This window comes from Anabrus simplex, chromosome 11, assembly GCF_040414725.1.
Source record: "Anabrus simplex isolate iqAnaSimp1 chromosome 11, ASM4041472v1, whole genome shotgun sequence".
Taxonomy (NCBI): domain Eukaryota; kingdom Metazoa; phylum Arthropoda; class Insecta; order Orthoptera; family Tettigoniidae; genus Anabrus; species Anabrus simplex.
This window is the reverse complement of record NC_090275.1, coordinates 25,847,221-25,868,438: the sequence shown is the minus strand read 5'-3', so window position 1 is coordinate 25,868,438 and position 21,218 is coordinate 25,847,221. Positions and strand designations below refer to the sequence as shown.

The 21,218-nt window shown below is 39.9% G+C and overlaps 1 protein-coding gene across 1 annotated transcript in view; it reads right to left on the bottom strand.

Annotated features, from left to right (window-relative positions):
• The window catches only part of LOC136883101 (uncharacterized), a 67,000-nt gene that overhangs the window by 36,735 nt on the left and 9,047 nt on the right, over nt 1–21,218 (bottom strand). Inside the window, exon 3 of the mRNA XM_067155287.2 lies at nt 13,068–13,114. Within this exon, the coding sequence (XP_067011388.2) occupies nt 13,068–13,114 (47 nt within the window). The remainder of the gene's footprint in view (nt 1–13,067; nt 13,115–21,218) is intronic.

The following is a 21,218-nucleotide window of genomic DNA, read 5'->3' as shown; positions in this document are numbered from 1 at the left end:
TTAATTAGGATTAGGGACTCAGACTTATTTTTCAACCAAAAGATTTCTTTATTATAGAAGAAGAAGAAGAAGAAGATAATTGATAATGATAAATATTATTTTCCTTTGTGATTCCGGAATCAAGAAATAAAATATAGATTTTCTAATTTAGAGGTTATTATTTTAGGAGATAGGCTGATATTATTAAGATTTAGGTAATTTTTCAATTAATCCATTAAAAATATATTTTTTTTTTTTCACTTATATTCGGATGACTGGACTTGGAAAACATAATAATGATTTTGGATGATGAATGGTACCGAGAATAATTTGTTGATATGGAAATGTGGTGCTTCAGTTGACCTCACGTTAAAATAGTATTTTTCGAAAAAGTAATTTAATTATCCCTGAGAGGTGTCACGAGGCAAAGTAAGGATTACCACATCATATATTCTGATGGGAGAATTCTAAGTTACGATCTCGCTAGAATTTTATGAGGCGATAACTGCGTATTTGATGAATATTTAAAGCGAACTTAGCCAACGACACTTTGCATCAAATTTATTATGCATTCATCCATTAAATGAACTATTAGAGTGATGGGAGATTGAGGGGAAAATAGCCGGAGCAATCGTTACCCAAGTTAATCTTCATATTAAAAATGATCGTCCAATATGGTGCAAGGATGAAACTACCCCTCAGGATGGTGCAGCATAGATGAAATCATGGTGATTATTTTCTTGTTCATCCAAGAGACTAGAAGAATTTCCCCATCACGTTTGAATGTCATTTCCCCTCTTTTCAAGGATTTTTGGCAGTCCCTAAAATCCTTTGGTACTCCTATTTTGCCTGATTGTCCCACAAATCATAATATTCTGTTCACATAGAGCTTTTGTAAGAGCAACACTGTTGTAGTAGTTATTCATGTAAACAGAATACCCTAGGCCTAAGTATGGATTAAGAAGTTCGAAGACAGTACTATTGCAGCTATTCCACTTGCGTCGTAAATTAGCAATTTGCACAATGTATCCAGTTTTAGATTCACAAACCACCCTAACTATAATTCCAAACTTAGTTATTTTAGATGGATTGTACATTCGAAAACACAACCTCCCTCTCCAAGCAAGCATGCCTTCATCTAAAGTAAACTTTAGGCCGGGACTGTAAACGACTGAAAACTGATCTGAAAGTTTTTCTAATATTAGCCTGATTTTATAGAGCCTGTCTGCACTGTTTCCACAGTTACTACTGTCATGGCAGTTCGACAAAGTGCAGCTAAATAGCATTGAGGCAACAATCATCGCTCATCAACTGAGATGGGTAGGACATGTTCACCGCATGAGTGATACCAGGCTTCCCGCCAAATTCTTCATGGTGAACTTTGCTCTGGCAGCAGACCTCGTGGAGCCCCTCTTAAGCGTTTTAAGGACCAGCTGAAACACATCATGAAGACAACTGGTATAAATATACAGACATGGGAAGAATGTGCTGTGGACCATTCACTGTGACGGAACACTACATCCACCACTGTCAACTTGTTTGAAAGAGAACACCGCAGACATCAAGAGGCCTAGTGACAAGCAAGTAAGCTCCATCAATTACAACCCCGCCCTGTGTTGTGGACCATTCACTGTGGCGGAACACTACATCCACCACCGTCAACTTGTTTGAAAGAGAACACCGCAGACATCAAGAGGCCTAGCGACAAGCAAGAAAGCATGTAATTACATGTAACTAATCTCATGATTAGACCCGTATTGAAATTTGCTATAAATGCTTACAATATAGTGATTATTTTAATCCACCTATTCAATACAAATTGGTTTTGTGTTGCTAGTTCATAATACTACAACACGAATTTACAGGGACATGTTTCGCTTTATGTACAAGCATGCTCAGCCTACATAATTGTCTCAAGGTTAAGACCTGTCATTTTTGGATTGTTTTTACAAATTTTTTTGCTTGAGTATAAATCCATGTTTAGTAATAATGTAAAAAACATAGGAATTATGTACACATTAAAAGTATGACAATATGAATTACAATGTTGAATTGAAGTAACCCTTAATTCTAAAATACATTGACATCCAAAGGCAACTACAATTTAAAAATTTTTGGTTAAAATTGTTTTCACAATTACAATGTTGAATTGGAGTAACCCTTAATTCTAAAATACATTGACGTCCAAAACATAGTAACTACAATTTAAAAATTTTTGGCTAAAAATTGTTTTCACAATGCTGTGGTTGATTGAATTAACTGTAATATGGCTTTAAATTTGAGTCATAAATATAAACTGAAGGTTAAAATATAGGAGCCATTTTTTCTAAAATCCATTGATTTCTGGAACACAGTAACTTCCGATATTGAGAATTTGGTTAATAATTGTGATCTCCAATGCAATTATTTAAAAACAACTATGATCTGACTCCATGTGTAATTTGAGTCGAAATGATATTCTAAAATTTAAAATCTTGAAACCGTTGGAGACCAGCTTCTAGAATTTTCGAGGCTTGCTGCAGTTTGGTGATTTGATCAGTGAAAGTCTTAGAATAATTAGTTCTTGTTTATTGCGACTTGAATATCCATTGGTAGCAGATTGTATTAATGTAGTTGTAGTTAAAAGGGGGGCTTCTATCCAAAACTTGAGTAGCTGTTTATGTTTCTTTCAAGGTAATAGAATGAGTGAAGCTTCTGGAACAAATGGAAATTAACTTGAAGTACTGTTATGTGTTGTTGTGCTTGTAATGTGAGTTAGATGTTATATTTTTTCACTTACCCCTTTGACTGCTGCTACAAAGTCTTGTGGTCTTTCTTACGTTACTGTGACTAATGTCTGTTGTGGTTCTACTCCTTGTTATGTACGTGTGGAGGGGCTGTTGTGAGGGGCAAGTAGGGGGTTGAGGGGGATAGATGTTGGGTGGGGCATTTGCTATTGGCGTACCATGTGGTGGGGAGTTCTTATCTGTTGTCGACGGGGGGGGGTAGGAGACGATCCTGCGGGCGGGACGTTAAGCTTTGGCGTGTTATGTAGAGGGGGATTCGTTGTCGAAATACTTTCTGTTGTGAGTGTTTTTAGATTAAATATCTTAAAGAATTTGCTTTTATCTGATTTGAAAGTTTGTAACAATGTTGGCAACTGTTCTATTAACGGGCTTTTTATTTCGGCCGCGTCGTTCAAATTTTTTTCTTTATTAAAATACTGATCCAAATAAATATATAAGTTTTCAAACTCTGTCATTAGTTTCCCCTTTTTGATCCTTTTGATTATTGTAAGGTCTTTGTCTACTGAGGTATAATGATGGCCGGTTTCTTTCATATGATTACTCATTGCGGAGTATTTATTATGCTTTAAGGCGTTAAAGTGTTCCATGTACCTGGTTAGGAAACTGCGGCCAGTTTGGCCAACATATGAAGATTTACACTGTGTGCATGTTAATCTATATATTCCGGAACTTTGAAATTTGTTATTGTAGGAATTTACTGTGTTATGATTAAAAAATAAGTTTTTATTAGTGTTATATGTTTTAAAGGCTACTTGCATATCCCGCTTTTTGAGTGGGTTTGCTATTTGGTGGATCGTTGAAATGGTGTAAGTAAAGGTTGCGTATTTTGAATTTTTTTGTTTTTTCCGGTACAAGATTTGTGGCTAATTTGAGCTTTACTTTGTTGATGATTCAATTCACCATCTCTGCTTTATATCCGTTGACAAGTGCTAGTTCTTTTATAAAATTTATTTCTTTCGTGAAATTCGCGGGTGATAAGGGTATTAAAGCCATATTACGGTTAATTCAATCAACCACAGCATTGTGAAAACAATTTTTAGCCAAAAATTTTTAAATTGTAGTTACTATGTTTTGGACGTCAATGTATTTTAGAATTAAGGGTTACTCCAATTCAACATTGTAATTGTGAAAACGTTTTGGACGTCAATGTATTTTAGAATTAAGGGTTACTTCAATTCAACATTGTAATTCATATTGTCATACTTTTAATGTGTACATAATTCCTATGTTTTTTGCATTATTACTAAACATGGATTTATACTCAAGCAAAAAATTTGTAAAAACAATCCAAAAATGACAGGTCTTAACCTTGAGACAATTATGTAAGCTGAGGATGCTTGTAAATAAAGCGAAATATGTCCCTGTAAATTCGTGTTGTAGTATTATGAACTAGCAACACAAAACCAATTTGTATTGAATAGGTGGATTAAAATAATCACTATATTGTAAGCATTTAAAGCAAGAAAGCTCCGTCAATTACAACCCCACCCTTCTGCATCCATTCAGTGTGATTTGTGTGGGCGTATGTTTTATGCCGTGATTGGTCTGTTTAGTCATCGCAAACACATCCAATAAACTGAGTTGATCTGTTCACCTTATGCAGGAAAAAGTTATATATACTCGGATCGAGTTACAGGCGACCACTGTCACTAAAATGCAAAAAACATCATAATACTTTCGAACCTGTTCCCGGACACTGTCATTGAAAATACAGGTGTTGGAAACATAGGATCATCTGTCCAGTGCATTTTTAGATCCAGTTTCTGTATAATTCCAGTAACTAACATCAAACCAATAAACTGTTTCATTTAGGTCACTTTCAGAGGTTTCCAAGTTTGATAAATTGAATATTTTGTGAATGGACATGGTGCACTACTGATAACCTGCTCTGCATATAAGTTAGTCTGCTCACAAACATACTCAAAAACACTCTAATAAAAGTATTTACAAAAGACATTATTTCCTCACTGTTTGGAACCTCTACATTTAGACCTACATTTCCTAAAAACTAAGGTATTGGGGGAGAATAGTATGGATGGGTGTCGGAGAGAGGAGCACTGTCTCATATTTCACCATTATTACGCACTGTTGTTTCATCCTCATCCTGTCTAAATCTGGGATGAGTTCATCTCCAGAATCATCATTATAAATCATTTCAACAGCTTTTTCAACAGATATAAACTCACTACTCACCACACTGCGTCTTGTTTGTGGCACTAACACAACTACTCTGAAGTCAAGACCACGGGCTTGGTATGTGCCGGGAAAGAAAAATATATATGCTAGATGAGTTAAGGCGGGAATTACTATTTAGACATGTGTTAACGAAGGTCAGAACGTTCATCTAGCTGCCATCTATGAAAGAATGAAATAATTATGATCCGTAGCACGGCTTTGAACTTGAAATTTTCGTGCGAGTTCTTATCTGCCTTAAGAGGATACAGGAGTTTACACTGGTGAAATGTTATCCGCCTTAAGGCGCCTATGGGAGTTAATGTGTTAATATGCCATTCCTCTGGTTCATATACCGGTATGTTCTGATATAATATTCCCACTATTCGATCCTTTCTCTGAGGAGCTGATAGGAATGAGGAGTGTGCATACTTAATGGAGAACAGCAGAGTAGTGTCACCCTGCTGTCTGTGGCCAGATCATTCCACTACTGAAACTTGACACAGTTATAACACCAGCACAGTTTCAACAGTGGCTATACAGGATGATGCGGGTAGTGTGGAATGAGAAAGAAGTACCAGAAGATTGAAAGAACGGTGTAATATTACCCATCTTTAAGAACGGAGACAGAAAAACATGTCAGAACTACCGTGGTATGACCCTGATGTGTCACTGTGACAAGATATATGAAAAAGTCGTAGAAAAGCGAACAATAAAAGCAGTGAAAGAAGAATTCAGAGAAGAACAGTATGGCTTTAGACAAGGAAGGTCAACTAAACTATTGACCTCATATTCACAGTGAGACGGCTAAAAGTAGGGTACTATGTGTATGGGGAAGATTTGGTGATGGCCTTTATGGACATAAAGAAGACATATGACAGTGTCCGTAGAAACAAGATCTGGGAAGCTATGAGAGTAAAAGTAGTAAATGAGCAGATAGTGACAAGGGTGAAAAATAAGTATGATGGAAGCGAAAGCAGTGTTAAATGATATAGATGTTGATTCCCATAGGGAATCTGAAATATTTGTTCCGAATGAGTAAATTTATAATACCAATATAAATGGTCCGTTATTGGACATTATAAATTTTCCAGCTAACTCATTCCTGGTTGCCAGCGTTTCGCCCTCGTGTGCTTCGTCTTGGTAGGTGTGCTAGGTACCAACTGATGAGCCCAGCCTAGCACACGAGGGCGAAACGCTGGCAACCAGGAATGAGTTAGCTGGAAAATTTATAATGTCCAATAACGGACCATGTATATTGGTATTATAAATTTACTCATTCGGAACAAATATTTCAGATTCCCTATGGGAATCAACATCTATATCATCTGATGGCCAGGCAGGCATCAATTTTTGATAATAGGACAAAGTGTCTCATAGTGCATTGGCACTGCCGGTGGCTACAATTAGCCTATGCAGTGGCCTCCACGGTATGCACTAGCCAGCGTCTTGGTAGGTGTGCTAGGTACCAACTGATGAGCCCAGCCTAGCACACGAGGGCGAAACGCTGGCAACCAGGAATGAGTTAGCTGGAAAATTTATAATGTCCAATAACGGACCATTTATATTGGTATTATAAATTTACTCATTCGGAACAAATATTTCAGATTCCCTATGGGAATCAACATCTATATCATCTGATGGCCAAGCAGGCATCAATTTTTGATAATGGGACAAAGTGTCTCATAGTACATTGGCACTGCCGGTGGCTACAATTAGCCTACGCAGTGGCCTCCACGGTATGCACTAGCCAGCGTCTTGGTAGGTGTGCTAGGTACCAACTGATGAGCCCAGCCTAGCACACGAGGGCGAAACGCTGGCAACCAGGAATGAGTTAGCTGGAAAATTTATAATGTCCAGCAGTGTTAAAGTCGGAACCGAAAGAACTGGATGATTTAAGTTAACAAACAATTTAAAGCAAGGCAGTGCCCTCTCACCTCTACTATTAGTATTGGTGATGGATGATATAATACAGAAGGCAGCACAGACCAGTGGGGAGAGAAGAATGAAAGCAGTGTTGTTTTCAGATGATTTTCTAATATGGGGAAACAGTAAGAGTGAAGTGCAGGAAGTACAGGAGGCAGTTGTGTCATCTTATGGAATGAAGCTCTCAGCACAAAAGAGTGAAGTGAAACAAGAACCGAGCATATAATGGCATGACATTAGGAGGGAAGCAGTTGAAAAGAGCTGAAAGCTTTAAATACCTGGGAAGTGTAATTGAAGAAAATGGAGGAAACACGATGGAAATTGATGAAAGAGGAAGGAGTGCAAATGGATTCTTTAAGAGTGTGGGAGGACTGATATGGAACAGGGAGCCCTTCCTAGGAGTGCCACTCCGAAGCGTGAAACTGGTAATATCCCAGTAGACAAACCAGTCTTACTTAGACATTTGGAAGAGGTTAACCATAGCAAGGCAGGCACGTGAACTTATCAAAGGGCCTAACCGAAGTTATAAAAAGGTCCTGATAAATTTGAATAGGACCAGAATGCGAATGGTAGTTGGACTGTTGACAGGCCACAATACCTTACACGGACACCTATGCATCATGAAAATCAGTCAGGATCTGATGTGTAGAAGATGCGGTAGGGAGGAAGAGACCTCCGCGCATGTGTTGTGTCAGTGTGAGACTCTTGCAAGCACTAGACATCACATTTTGTGAGCCTGGAAGACATCAGGAATGCCAACATCCGGACTCACCCATTCTTTATCTATATATATATCTATGGAACAGGGATGTACCACAGAGATGTAAAGGAATTATCTACAAGACTTATTTTGTGCAAATTTTAACTTATCGATCAGAAACGTGGGTGATGAAGGAGAGGGATAAAAGTAGAATACAAGCTGTGGAAATGAAGTTTCAAAGGTATCGAGTAGGTTTAACAAGAATGGACACAGAATGAGTGAGAGAGTTCGAGAAATGGTAAATGAGGTACCTCTACAGGAAAAGATAGGAAAATCAAGGCTGCAATGGTATGGACACGTTAAGAGAATGGGAGAAGAGAGGATACCAAGAAAGTTGTTAGAAATGGAGTTGAAGGGAAGGAGACCTAGAGGTAGATCAAGGGACAGATGGCTGATAGAATAAAAGAAGAGCATCGAGGCAAGAAGAGGGAAATGGACGACAGTGAGAGAAGAGAAGTGGTGGATGGACAGAAAATGATTGGGAGGCTTAGGTTCAAAGCAGACCTGACCTGTTGTTGGAAACTGCTCCAGATGATGATGATGATGATGATGATGATGATGATGATGAACCTCATATAACTGACGGAGATCTTCAATGCTGTCTGCGTTTCAGGGAACAGACATATTGAAACTCTTTCTGAAGCTCATACATGCCAGAATCTACGAGAAGTGTGAATAATACAGAGGTGAAACGCAATTTGGATTCTACAACACCCTGGGCACCCACGAGGCCCTCTTCACATTGCCAGTATTCATTCAGAGATGGAGGGATGTGAGCTGTGACATGTTCATGTCTTGAAACACTTAACCATAATGGGTATATGATTTGATCCTGTACTGACTTGTCTAAATCTATTAAAAAACTATTTAAAATAGTTTGTGTTGGGTCCACCTTGTCAATACTTTTTATAACTGAAAATTACTTATTCATACATTTTTCAGGAACATTATGCATTCCCTCCATCACTGAAGTCCAATCTAAGAATAAAAACAATATAACACTATCTTTTGTTTAGCCCACAATTTAAAGAAGTATTACTGTATATCATATTTCACCTTATCAATCAATGAACAAACAAACACTAGTGAAATATTATGAAATTATCATTACCGGTACATATCATTTTAATATTTTGATGATGTTGAATATGAACACCTAAATAAATTTAAGATCTTCAAGTTTTTCTTCTTTTTTTTTTTTTTCCCTTCCTTAAATGATTAACACGTTCAATGCGGATCACGCACTGGGCACGTGACGCTACTTTATAAGCACGTGCCGCACGTGCCTAGCAAGTCATGGGACGGTTGCTAGGAAATGTGAATCACAGGTTTCCTGCATTGTAAGAAAGGTTCTGATTGTCATCCCGCACATCGTGTAAGTCCAGTCTACTAGCAGATTCACCCGTAGTCATATTTGCGCATGCGTATTCCGTTTCCCGCATATTTCCTCTCCAGAGCTGTCATCATACGTCATCATTCATTTATGGGATCTTTGAGCAGCAAGAACACTTCAATGTGAGGTAAGACACTGTATTTTCTGTTTATTATTACTTTAAGAGAATTACGAGTGATTCCGCTTTTGAAATAAATAAATTCCACTACTGCAATATTTTCAGTAAAAGAACTAAACTTGTAATTGTCATTTATTATTGCATCATATATGTGTATAACACGAAAGAACTTCTAATTGTCATTTATTCCTGCATCATATTTATAAGTAACTTGAAAGAACGTGCAGTTATCATTTTGACTGCGTATTGATGCTTATGTTATAATTTTATTTACATTTTTTTCAGATGGCCGACAATGTGGTTCCTTCAACATCACAAGACCCACCCAATTAGTCAAAGTGTTTCATTTTTGTTTGTAAAAATTCTGTAATAGAGAAGTGTACATATGAATATATTTATGTCTGTAACATACTTTATGCATTTCTTTGCTATCCGCGGTAAATAATGCACAGTAATCTACCAAAGCGCGTGGCGTGTGATCCGTCCGGTGACTAGTAGTGTTGGCTACTGAATGCATGATTCGAAGCAGTGTATCGATTCATTCAAGTGTCCGAGTGAATCGATTCACAGGAACGGCGAGCTCACGGCACACGATTCAGCTTACTCCCAGCGGACAGTGCTGAGTGGCGCACTCACTGGACGTTGACGGGGAGCCGAGCTTCCGCTGCAGCGACACAGTGAATCATGACACATCGAAAGAATCGTGAACGAACGTGGCTCAGTGAGACACATGATACACACGGCTCCTTATCGGCTCACTGGACAGGCGGAGAGCCGAGCTTCCGCTGCAGAGAGACAGTGAATCATGGCACATCGAAAGAATCGTGAACGAGCGCGGCTCAGTGAGACACATGATACACACGGTTCCTTATCGGCTCACTGGACACGCGGAGAGCCGAGCTTCCGCTGCACAGAGACAGTGAATCATGGCACATCGAAAGAATCGTGAACGACCCGGCTCAGTGAGACACAAGATACGCACGGCTCCTTATCGGCTCACTGCAGCAAGACATACAGTGAGCCATGCTACACTGAAAGAATCGTATGCTATAATGGACTCTGGAGCTCAGCTCATTTGAAAATAATACCCATTTTCATTCACTGTCCTCTTCTTACAGGGAGGTTTAAATAATAGATGGATTTATTTGCAGTGTTAAAAAGGTAGCCACAACATAATTCTGAAGTAGCTAGTAAGTAGGTAGGCTATTAGGTTATACTATTTATTAGTTTAATGAATCTTAGTATTATAACTTAGTTGACATTTGACAATTAAACTCGACTCTAGCCTGCCCTATGACTACGAGTCATGCTCATGACCAGTCAAAAGTACCTGTTTTATATTGGGAAGAACGGCTCAGTATTCTCTCAGTTCATATGCCACATCGCTACACAAGACTTCAATCATATGTGGACAGACGCAATAACTTAACCAACAGTATGTTGAATCAGAAAACCAGTGGGCTACTGTACATCTCGGGTAGTCTATACAAAATATGACGATTTAAAAAATCCTCAGCTGATAGAAAAATACACATTTTCAAAAATGACTGAGCGAGTTGTCGTGCGGTTAATATCGCGTGACTATGCGCTTGCATTCGGGGGATGGTGGGTTCGAATCCCACCGTCGGCAGCCATTAAGATGGTTTTCTGTAGTTTCCCCATTTTCACACCAGGAAATGCTGGGACTGTACCTTAATTCAGGCCATGGCTGCTACCTTCCTAATCCTAACCTTTCCCACCCTGTGTCGCCGGAAACCCTCGATGTATTAGAGTAACTAGCATTTTTTCTAAGAAAGGAGTTCATAGTATGAAGACCAGATGGCAGCTGCGAGCACTGAATGCTGTTGCTGCTGTCTTACCAGCACATACTACACAGATGCAGTAGGAGTGGCGACCAATGAGCCGTGAATCGGATCACTGTATCGATTCAGTAACGTGAACGGAATCAAATGAATCGATTCAGTAAAATGAATCTAATGTCCCATCACTAGTGACCAGTATTACTTCTCGATTTCAACTACCGTGCAGAACACGCACCAGGCGTGTGAGTGTGATAAGTCCAAGAGTTCGATAGAACTCGTCCTACCAACGTACAAAACTTTGATAATTACAACTTTTAAAGAGTCCCACACAAATATTTTGCTCAGGATGGCGGGTATGTCACTCTGCTAATACATAGTGAACGTGTTAAATGCTAGTTTATACAATGGGTTCTCATCTGTACTTCTTACATTTAAAAGTCTTTTTTTTTTTTTTTTTGAGCAAGATAAATTTCTAAACTTTCTAAAATATCAATGAATTTTTCCTTATTGGCCGAATGTATTAATTCCATGTCACTAGAAATGTCAGTAAATTTATGATTCTTTTCAACCATATGCTCTCCCATGGCTGAATATCTTTTGACTTCATTAACATGTTCGTTGTACCTTATAGGCAAACTTCTTCCAGACTGTCTGTTTATGAATTGCTGCCTACATGTTTGGCAACTGCAAAATGACCTCGATAATGTTGTGAGACGGATGGTAGGCAATGGTATGATGATAAACGGGGATAAATGTCAGGCTGTGAGTTTCACAAATAGGAAAAGTCCTCTCAGTTTTAATTACTGCGTTGATGGGGTGAAAGTTCCCTTTGGGGATCATTGTAAATACCTAGGTATTAATATAAGGAAAGATCTTCATTGGGGTAATCACATAAATATGATTGTAAACAAAGGGTACAGATCTCTGCACATGGTTATGAGAGTATTTAGGGGTTGTAGTAAGGATGTAAAGGAGAGCTTATTTGTCTCTGGTGAGACCCCAACTAGAGTATGGTTCCAGTGTATGTGACCCTTACCAGGATTACTTGATTCAGGAACTGGAAAAAATCCAAAGAAAAGCAGCTCGATTTGTTCTGGGCGATTTCCGACAAAAGAGTAGTGTTACAAAAATGTTGCAAAGTTTGGGCTGGGAAGACTTGGGAGAAAGGAGACGAGCTGCTCGATTAAGTGGTATGTTCCGAGCTGTCAGTGGAGAGATGGCATGGGAGGACATCAGTAGACGAATAAGTTTGGATGGTGTCTTTAAAAGTAGGAAAGATCACAATATAAAGATAAAGTTGCAATTCAAGAGGACAAATTGGGGCAAACATTCATTTATAGGAAGGGGAGTTAGGGATTGGAATAACTTACCAAGGGAAACGATCAATAAATTTCCAATTTCTTTGAAATCATTTAAGAAAAGGCTAGGAAAACAACAAATAGGGAATCTGCCACCTGGGCGACTGCCCTAAATGCAGATCAGTAGTGATTGATTGATTGATGTCAATTTGTAAATTCCTGACTTATTAAATATACATTTATTCTCAATTTTATCTGAATTGAAAATTATTAGTATTATTATCAGTTTTGTGTGCGACACTGATGTTCCTTTTTCTGAAAATGTTAGCCAGTTGATAAGAGTGCTTATTCTGAAAAATTAGAACTGCAAATTTCTTTTTCTCCTTTCAGTCTTTATCCAAAGTTGTTTTTGGTTCATTTTTCATTTTATTTAGCGTTCTATTAATAAATTTTATACCAAGGCATTTTATCGTGTCAGCATGATACGTGTGGACAAAAAGACATCCAACTTATTAACAATCTTTAATGGTACTAGTATGCACTAGTCCAAGTATAAGACCATGTGGCCAAGTTAGTAAAATTGCGTAGGGATGCCAGGCAAGATCAGGTACTTTCCACAACTCTATTCAATATTTACCCCAATGGGATATAATTTTGAAGATATGAATCCGACAGGCATCAGGTTGGCCTCCTTGTTTGTTCTGTACTTAACATTTATTTGTTTATTTCAAGTACAATGCAGTAGTAAAAATTAATATTCACTTAAATCCACCAGCTAACTGATAAAATTAATATATTTACACTTTAACCAATATGAATACTACTTGACTTACGAGATTGCTGCGCATTTACCATGCTCCTGAGGGTTGTCAGCCTGCACCTGAAATAGTAAATGTATTATCACCAAAACAGTAATCACATCATGAAGGAAGAATGGACCTGATATTAGAATCATGTGGAGGATAAGAACTATAGAAAGTAGTAACCTTCAAATAATAAGAAAGTGCATTTGAGGAAAGCGAGGGTAAACAATAGGGAAATAAATGAACGATGCTGAAAAGCAGAATTTTCTTCGAAGATATTCATCATCTGTTCATGACAGAGAGTTCTTTCTTTTAATTGCTAAAATGTGTGAACTCCTATTTCTTGTCTTAGTCTATAAAATTGTGACAATCTTCTTTGCTGTTTCTTTCCCTCCAGCCTACCTTCCATTATCTCCAACAGCAAGCCTCCGACCCAGGCAAGTCGTCTTCCACTCAGATGCCTAAGAATAACTCTTCCTTTACTACTTCCACATTTTTAATTCAATTAATCCAAGGGTTCTTAAGCAGGCCCCATCAACATCACATCTCAAGGAGTAAACTTGTGCCCTCGCCCTGAGGAGGTGCAGCTCTTTTCAGGAACCCCCCCAATAGAGTTGACCTTCATGTACCATTTTAAGCACATACCACCCCTTCTGCCATTCTTAAATCTCTGGCAGTACCGGGAATCAAACCTGGGCCCCCTAGGATGGCAACTAATAGCGCTAACCATTGCGCTATAGAGGCAGACACTCCCGAATGCCTGAATACGATCCATCAGATTAGAGTTTAATATCCACGTTTCAACACCATGTAACCCTACTGACCAAACAAATACAGTATTTTACGAAAGTACTTTGTGAGCTCTAGGCTCAGTGTGCAGTAGACTGGCATTTTTTTGTATTTGTACAACACTGACCTCCCCATTCCAAGTCTACCTTGACATCTTGTCGACAGCAGCCATCCTTCGATATTAACCTACCCAGGTACTTAAATGAAGATACTTGTTCTCGAGTGTCTCGCGATGAATAGTAAGTTGGTATATAACAGACATTGTTTTTATTGTTTTTGCAATATGTGTAAGATGTCTAATTTAAAGCAGAGAAGCATCATAAAGGTGCAAAACTTTTGTACAAATCTCTTATTACATACTAGCTATCTTTGACAGGTTGGCCATGCAGGTGGTTTACGTAAAATGATGTTGTATTCTCCTCACAATATAATTCAAGTCGAATTTACGATTATAACCAATGCTATCACACAAAATTTTCGATGTAATAGAAAGCAACACAGATTCCCACTTTTCAGGAACAGTAGTACACTTGCAATATACCAATGCCAAGTTCCTGTGCTGAAATGACCTGGCTACACACGGTGATGAAGACTGCCGTGCTGAGTTAAATTCAGTGTGTAAACTCTCCATTCCTATCAGTGCCTCCATAGCTGAGATCAAATAGCTGGAATATCATGATGGACCAGTGTGTCAATGCCAGAATATGTACGATCCCGAGAAATGGCAAGATGAAAAAGAAAGTAATCTGACCCCCAAGCTCCTGCCCACCAATATTCAGACAGGCTGTTCCACTCAGCAAGGGAACTTCCCTAGATCACACACCACACTAATGGCCCACATTTGTATGAACCACAGACCATCAGAATTTACTACTTACTTCTCTTTGTTACCGAGGATTCTTTGGTGAGATGAATATTAAATTAAGAAATAAAATACTTTTAAAAAATCACAAATATTACAGTTATTACACAGTAAGTGACCAAAAGTCACAGGAAGGGGTGTCCCCTTAGAAAATCTGCCATGTATGACCCCTGAGCATTGCGGCTAGCTGCGGTGTAGCTGAGCAGTCTGTCAAAGACACCACTGTCGTGAAGATGGCAACACGTCCCGAGTTAACCGACTTTGAACGTGGGATGATCATCGGCGCATGGTCACAATTAGGCCCCAATGTGCAGCCGCAGGGAATGCTGACAGGTGCACGTTATGTGGACATTATTTCAGACCATCTGCATCCCTTTCTGACCCTAGAGCAGGGCCTCTCAAACACCCAAAATCTCACTCGTGCGGAGATTAAACGCGAATGTGGGTGTCCAAGGACAACAGTGTCGATGGTGGATCTTCAATATCGCAGACAAAATGTTACCACCCGCATAAACTGCCGCAATGGAAGACCCCACACAGATGTTTATGGAACGGACATCACGCCACCTCCGCTGAATCACACTGGGCGCTTGACAGGCTACTGTGGGTTAGATCACCGCCCAGTTGAACCTTGGGGGTCAAGGACCCATTTCTACCAGGACTGTAAGGAGGCAACTGCACCGCATAGGCTTCACCAGCTGACGACCAACTTGTGTCCCTTTGCTGACACCTCTACACCGAGCTCAACGACGTGCATGGGCCCACGAACATCGGCAATGGACCATGGAACAGTGGCGGCGTGTGGTATGGTCCGATGAATCCTGGCTCCAGTTTCATCAAGCTGATGGGCATGTGAGAGTGTGGCGTATGCCCCGTGAAGCTATGGATCCTGCGTGTCAACAAGGTTGTGTCCAGGTGGGAGGTGGCTCAGTTCTGGTCCGGGTGGTGTTCTCATGGTCACAATTAGGCCCCAATGTGCAGCCGCAGGGAATGCTGACAGGTGCACATTATGTGGACATTCTTTCAGACCATCTGCATCCCTTTCTGACCCTAGAGCAGGGCCTCTCAAACACCCAAAATCTCACGCGTGCAAACTGGCTCGGCTCAGACCAACGCTTCGTCCCTGGGCTACTCGGCTCAACTCGGCTCGGATTTGGAGCACTACGGAGCCAGTGAGGAAGAGGGAGACAGGCAGAGCGAGCGAGACAGGCGTGAGAAAAGAGAGACACAGCGCTATTGCTCCAAATCGAGGAGTGGGGGTCTGCGCTCTGATCAACCAAGCGAAGTCATCTTTTGCACCGTGCACAGTGCATGCACCCTGAGACGCCCTGCCCTAGAGTACCCCGATGGAGATGCCATATTTCAACAGGACATTGGGCCACATCACCACTCTGTGGTGGCATGCAGGTGGTTGGAGGAGCACTCCTTTGAAGTTACGACCATGGATTGGCCCTTCAGATCCCCTGATCTTAATTCAATTGAGCATTTATGGGATGCTGGTGATGCTCCATCAACCCCACCCCAACTACACAAGACCAACTGCTGCCGTTTTGAGAGCTCGTGGAGGAGCAACTCGTTATCGACATCACATTCAGTATCTTCCCATGACTTTTGGCCACTCAGTGTGTATCATAGGATCAAACTGTCTATGCACATGATTAGGAATTTTAAATATCAATTTTCGCTAAATGTTGTTCAGCCATTTTCTCATGATATATACAGTATATACAAACATGATGAAAATTTATGAAGTACCTTTCCTTCTTATTCAGGACATGACTGACACAAAAATAACAAACTTTCAAAATTCTGACTGAAGTATAGACAAAACTCTTTGTTTATTCATATAGACTTACAGAGAGATCCTAGCATTCGAAACATGGATTATAAAAGAGACCATCAACATCATCATCATTATCATCATCATACAACAGTTTACATATGCATCTATGCAAGTGACACAGCCATAGAGGATTAAAATAATGAGAAGAGAAGGGATTTATTCAAGAAGATTTGTGGAAGCAAGGAAACGATGAGGTAGTTGTATTCTAAGCCCTATCAGAAAATGAAGCCCCACATGTGTACTTAATGGGCTATAAAGAAATCACACTGCTGGTCTGAAGCCAAGTGCTGGTGTTTCAAAATTCTTTAGAGTATCTAAGGGTATTATACAGGATGTGTCCTGTCTCCTCAGCTATCTACTGTAATAGCCATGCCCAGCATATCAGCAAAGCTTTCGATGGGGGGACATGAGGTATCTCAATCGAAGGCTGATGACACCACTCTCCTTGCCAGTAGCGAAGACGTATTTGTTGACTTTCTAGCAAGGGTGAAAAAATGCGAGCACAATGTATGGACTGAGCATTAACCTTAGTAAGTCCAAAATAATGAAACTGACCAAGGATCACAGATACAGATCACAGATAAATGAAGGGGACTAGAGGTAGTACAGTACATGATTTTGTCTATCTTGGATCAACTGTCTGCAACAAAGGAAGTTGTGAGGCAGAAATAAGAAAGCAGAATAACTTAGGGAGAGGTGCCATGAAGAAACTTACCAGGATCTGTAAGAACAAAGCAATAACAGACAACACTAATATCTGCCTCATTGAAGCTCTTGTTTTCTCTGTCTTTCTCTATGGTTGTGAAGCACAGACGCTAACGGCCAGAGACAAACAGTATGTGGTGTTGGCCCAGAATATTGCATGTATAGTGGAATGAGTATGTCCATCATTGAAAACTCAACATTGCCAAATGTCTTTCTTCCCGTGTCAATCAGAAGATCCTTCAGTTCTTCAGGCACATCACGAGAAGAGGTGGGGAAAATCTTGAGAAATGCATCATGCAAGGGAAGGTGGAAGTGTCAAGAGCACGGAGAAGGACAGCATACAGATGGACTGACCAAGTTAAGAAACTCACTGCTTTACTTCTTCAGCAGACGCTACAAAGAGCTGAAAACCATCCAGGACAGAGAAACATCATTTCACTTACGCTTTTTTTTTTCCTGCAGTGAGTCTGTCCTGCAAATATTGGAGCAGTACAGAAGAGAAGTTAGGGTTGGAAAACAGTGATATTCCAAAAGGAGAGTAAGTAATTTGCATTACAGCTAACAATAGATTATTTCAACAACAAACACAACAGAGTCTTTTACGGCTCGTACAATAAATGCTCTGGTACAGCAATACAACAGACTGATGTTTGATATACATAGGCAGAAAATTATATTACAAGTATTACTCTCCAGTACCAACATAATACTTAAATAATAATTAAATACCATTAAATATTAATCAATATCATATTTTACTGTGCAAAATAGATCATTTGTCTGGTCAGGTCATCCTGCAATGGTAATGGAGTAGACCGTACAGCCAATAATAACTCCACACTGAGGGTTGGGCAGGGGGAAACAAACTGACAACACAAAGGAGCCAACAGCGTTAAGCAGAATAGTCCCTTTGGAAGGGTGATGGACACTCAGTGAAGGAAAAGCCACTCAAACACATCAGGTAGAGTATGGTTCATTGTCCAGCAGGAACTTAACCTTCATTTCCAATCAGTGTTGGGGTCCACAAAGGATATGCACTTTTTCCACTGCTTTTCATCCTGTGCATGAGTAAAGCAAAGTCAGATATCCAAGCACCTCATACATGGATGTTCTAATATGCTGACGATTTGTTTCTTGCAGATACAACCAATCAGAGCTTATAAGAAAGGATACAGTGCTGGAATGACCTGTATGTCTGGGTGTGAGCTGATGATGATGGTGAAGTAGGGAGAGGCTTAAACTTGCTGTTGACACACAGCCTACTCCTGTCGAATAATGCCAAGGGGTCTGCTTAAGGCTTTAACCTCGCCATCCAAGGGACGAATCAACAGCGTCATATGCCTCAATCCACATGAACAATGCCGAGAGGTTTGGAAGTGAATCCAGGCGTTTGGCATGCAATCTCCTACCGTGCCGGCCAACATTCTGATGGTGAAATTTTTTTGCATTAACAACACGAACTGGCTAACCAATGTCTCGGACCAAAAAGACTTGACAACTTAAACATCATGGTCACCAGGTGGGCTAGTCGACAGGATGAACAGAAGGCAGTTTCTGAAGACTCTTTTCTACAGAATTATGGAGACACTACATGGAGTATCGTCCATCACTGGCATACATTCCCCAATGCATTGAAATGAGGCTCCAGGAATTTCTAGGGAACGGCAATGAACCGAGAACAGCTGAAAAAGAACCACGGTATCTAGGCATGTGTGCTTACTGTAGAAGAAACAAGAACAGGAAGACCAAAACAATGCATATATACTGTTCTAATACCATTTGCAGAGATCAAACTGTTTTCTCTTGTCTGGGTTGTACACATGGAAACCTTGAAGAAGAGGGCTAAAGAGCGGTCTCAGTTATTTCTGTGTTAATGCAAAATGTTATACGGAAAACATGTTACACTGTGCACATACTATGTAAAGGCATTTCATTATTTAGTTTAGTATATTCTAGTTTTGTCCGGCCCCGCATGTAAGGGGTAACGCATCCGCCTGTCACCCGGCTGCCCAGGGTTCGATTCCCGTCCAGGTCATGGGTTTTTAACTGTAATGATTAATATCCCTGGCCTGGGGACTGGGTGTTTGTGTCGTCCTTAACGTTCCTTTCCTCACATTCAACGCCACACTTCCGCAATTCCACTTACACGCAGGTTCATATCATATGATGAAAGTAGTGGCAAAAGATCTACAGAGGTCAACGCCACAAACAAATATCTTCTTTTTTTAAATTCTAGTTTTATGAAGCAATTTTTTCAATATACAATACTTCATTTTTTTAATTTCATAAACTCTACAATTTCTGTCCGGTTCCATGGCTAAATGGTTAGCGTGTTGGCCTTTGGTCACAGGCGTCCCAGGTTTGATTCCTGGCAGGGTCGGGAATTTTAACCATCATTGGTTAATTTCTCTGGCACGGGGGCTGGGTGTATGTATCATCTTCATCATCATTTCATCCTCATCATGACGCGCAAGTCGCCTACGGGAGTCAATAGATTCACAATTAAGTACTTATTTATTTTCCACCTAGTCGATTCAATGATTGCTTAAGGCAATTTAATGGTTAAAAGTGGTACATGTTTCGTATATTATCAACATCTTCAGCCACATAACACTGTTTAGATGAAAAATATATAAATTGACGAAGTAATGCTTTAGAGGAAGTGTCCTTAAAATTAACATAAGATTGACAACATTTTATGTAATACGGGAGTCAAATTGAAAGACTTGCACCTGGCGAGCCGAACATGTCCTCGGACACTTCCGGCACTAAAAGCCATATGCCATTTCATTTCATTTCTACAATTTGTATAATACTGTAAATTTAGTTCAAGAAATCAAATTTATGTGTTGTTTTAATATGTTGATTATATTAGTTTATTATATGCTGTATGTTCCAGTGGCAAATAAAACAATATGACATAGTAAAATATAAGAAAGGCATTTTAAAAATAGCAAATAACAAAACAAGAAACTAATAAGCAATAAATTAATATTCAATTAATTTTAAAGTGATTTTTCACTTAAATGTAACCGTGGTGTTAAAAGACCCATGTCCTCATGGGTTCAATTTTTAAAAAAAAGAAAAGAAGAAAGGTCTCCGAAGCTGTGAAGGTTGCAGGTAAAAGCAAGAAGGAAACTCATAGCAATGCTAGGCAGTGTGAAAAAGCAGATCACTGCTTTCCAAACCAACATCTATCCCAATGCATCCATTAATGCATCACAGTACCAGCAGGTATTATTTCTTTTCATACTGCACAATATTCGGAAAAAAAAAAGTTGAGTTCTTCACGAGTGGTCGAAGTTTAGAGCTCTACCGGAATGATGTGCCATCAAAATGCACACAGAGTGAGCTATGCTAGCAGGGAAGGAACGGAGTGGGGGTAGATCAGAATGTTGATGGGGGAAGAGAGAGTAAACTCAGCATCCTATGGTGTAGCTTGTTGCAAAGTAAACCGACACCCCCTGGCGGGACTGTGACGGATGAGTCCATTACGCAGACTAAGCCTATGTGCAAGTGCTACAACTTCCTGGCTGGGATCTACTTAGAGTTAAGATTTTGCTCCCATCCTTATCTGCTTTTTCATACTACCGAGCAGTCATGCACTGCCCTCCTCTTACAGCTTTGAAGACTTTTGTACGGAATTTAAAACATTGGATGTTATCTTTCTGATTAATTTCTTTGGAGGCGTTTCCATTCTATACAGAGCTGCAGTTCTGTTAATCGATTTTTCTTTACGTTACACCGACACAGATAGGTCTTAAGGCGATGCTGGGATAAGAAAGGGCTAGGAGTGGGAAGGAAGCGGCCGTGACCTTAATTAAGGAACAGCCCCAGCATTTGCATGGTGTGAAAATGGGAAACCACAGAAAACCATATTCAGGACCTCCGACAGTGGGGTTCGAATCCACTATCTCCCGGTTGCAAGCTCACAGCTGCGCGCCCCTAACCGCATGGCCAACTCGCTCGGTCGATACAGAAG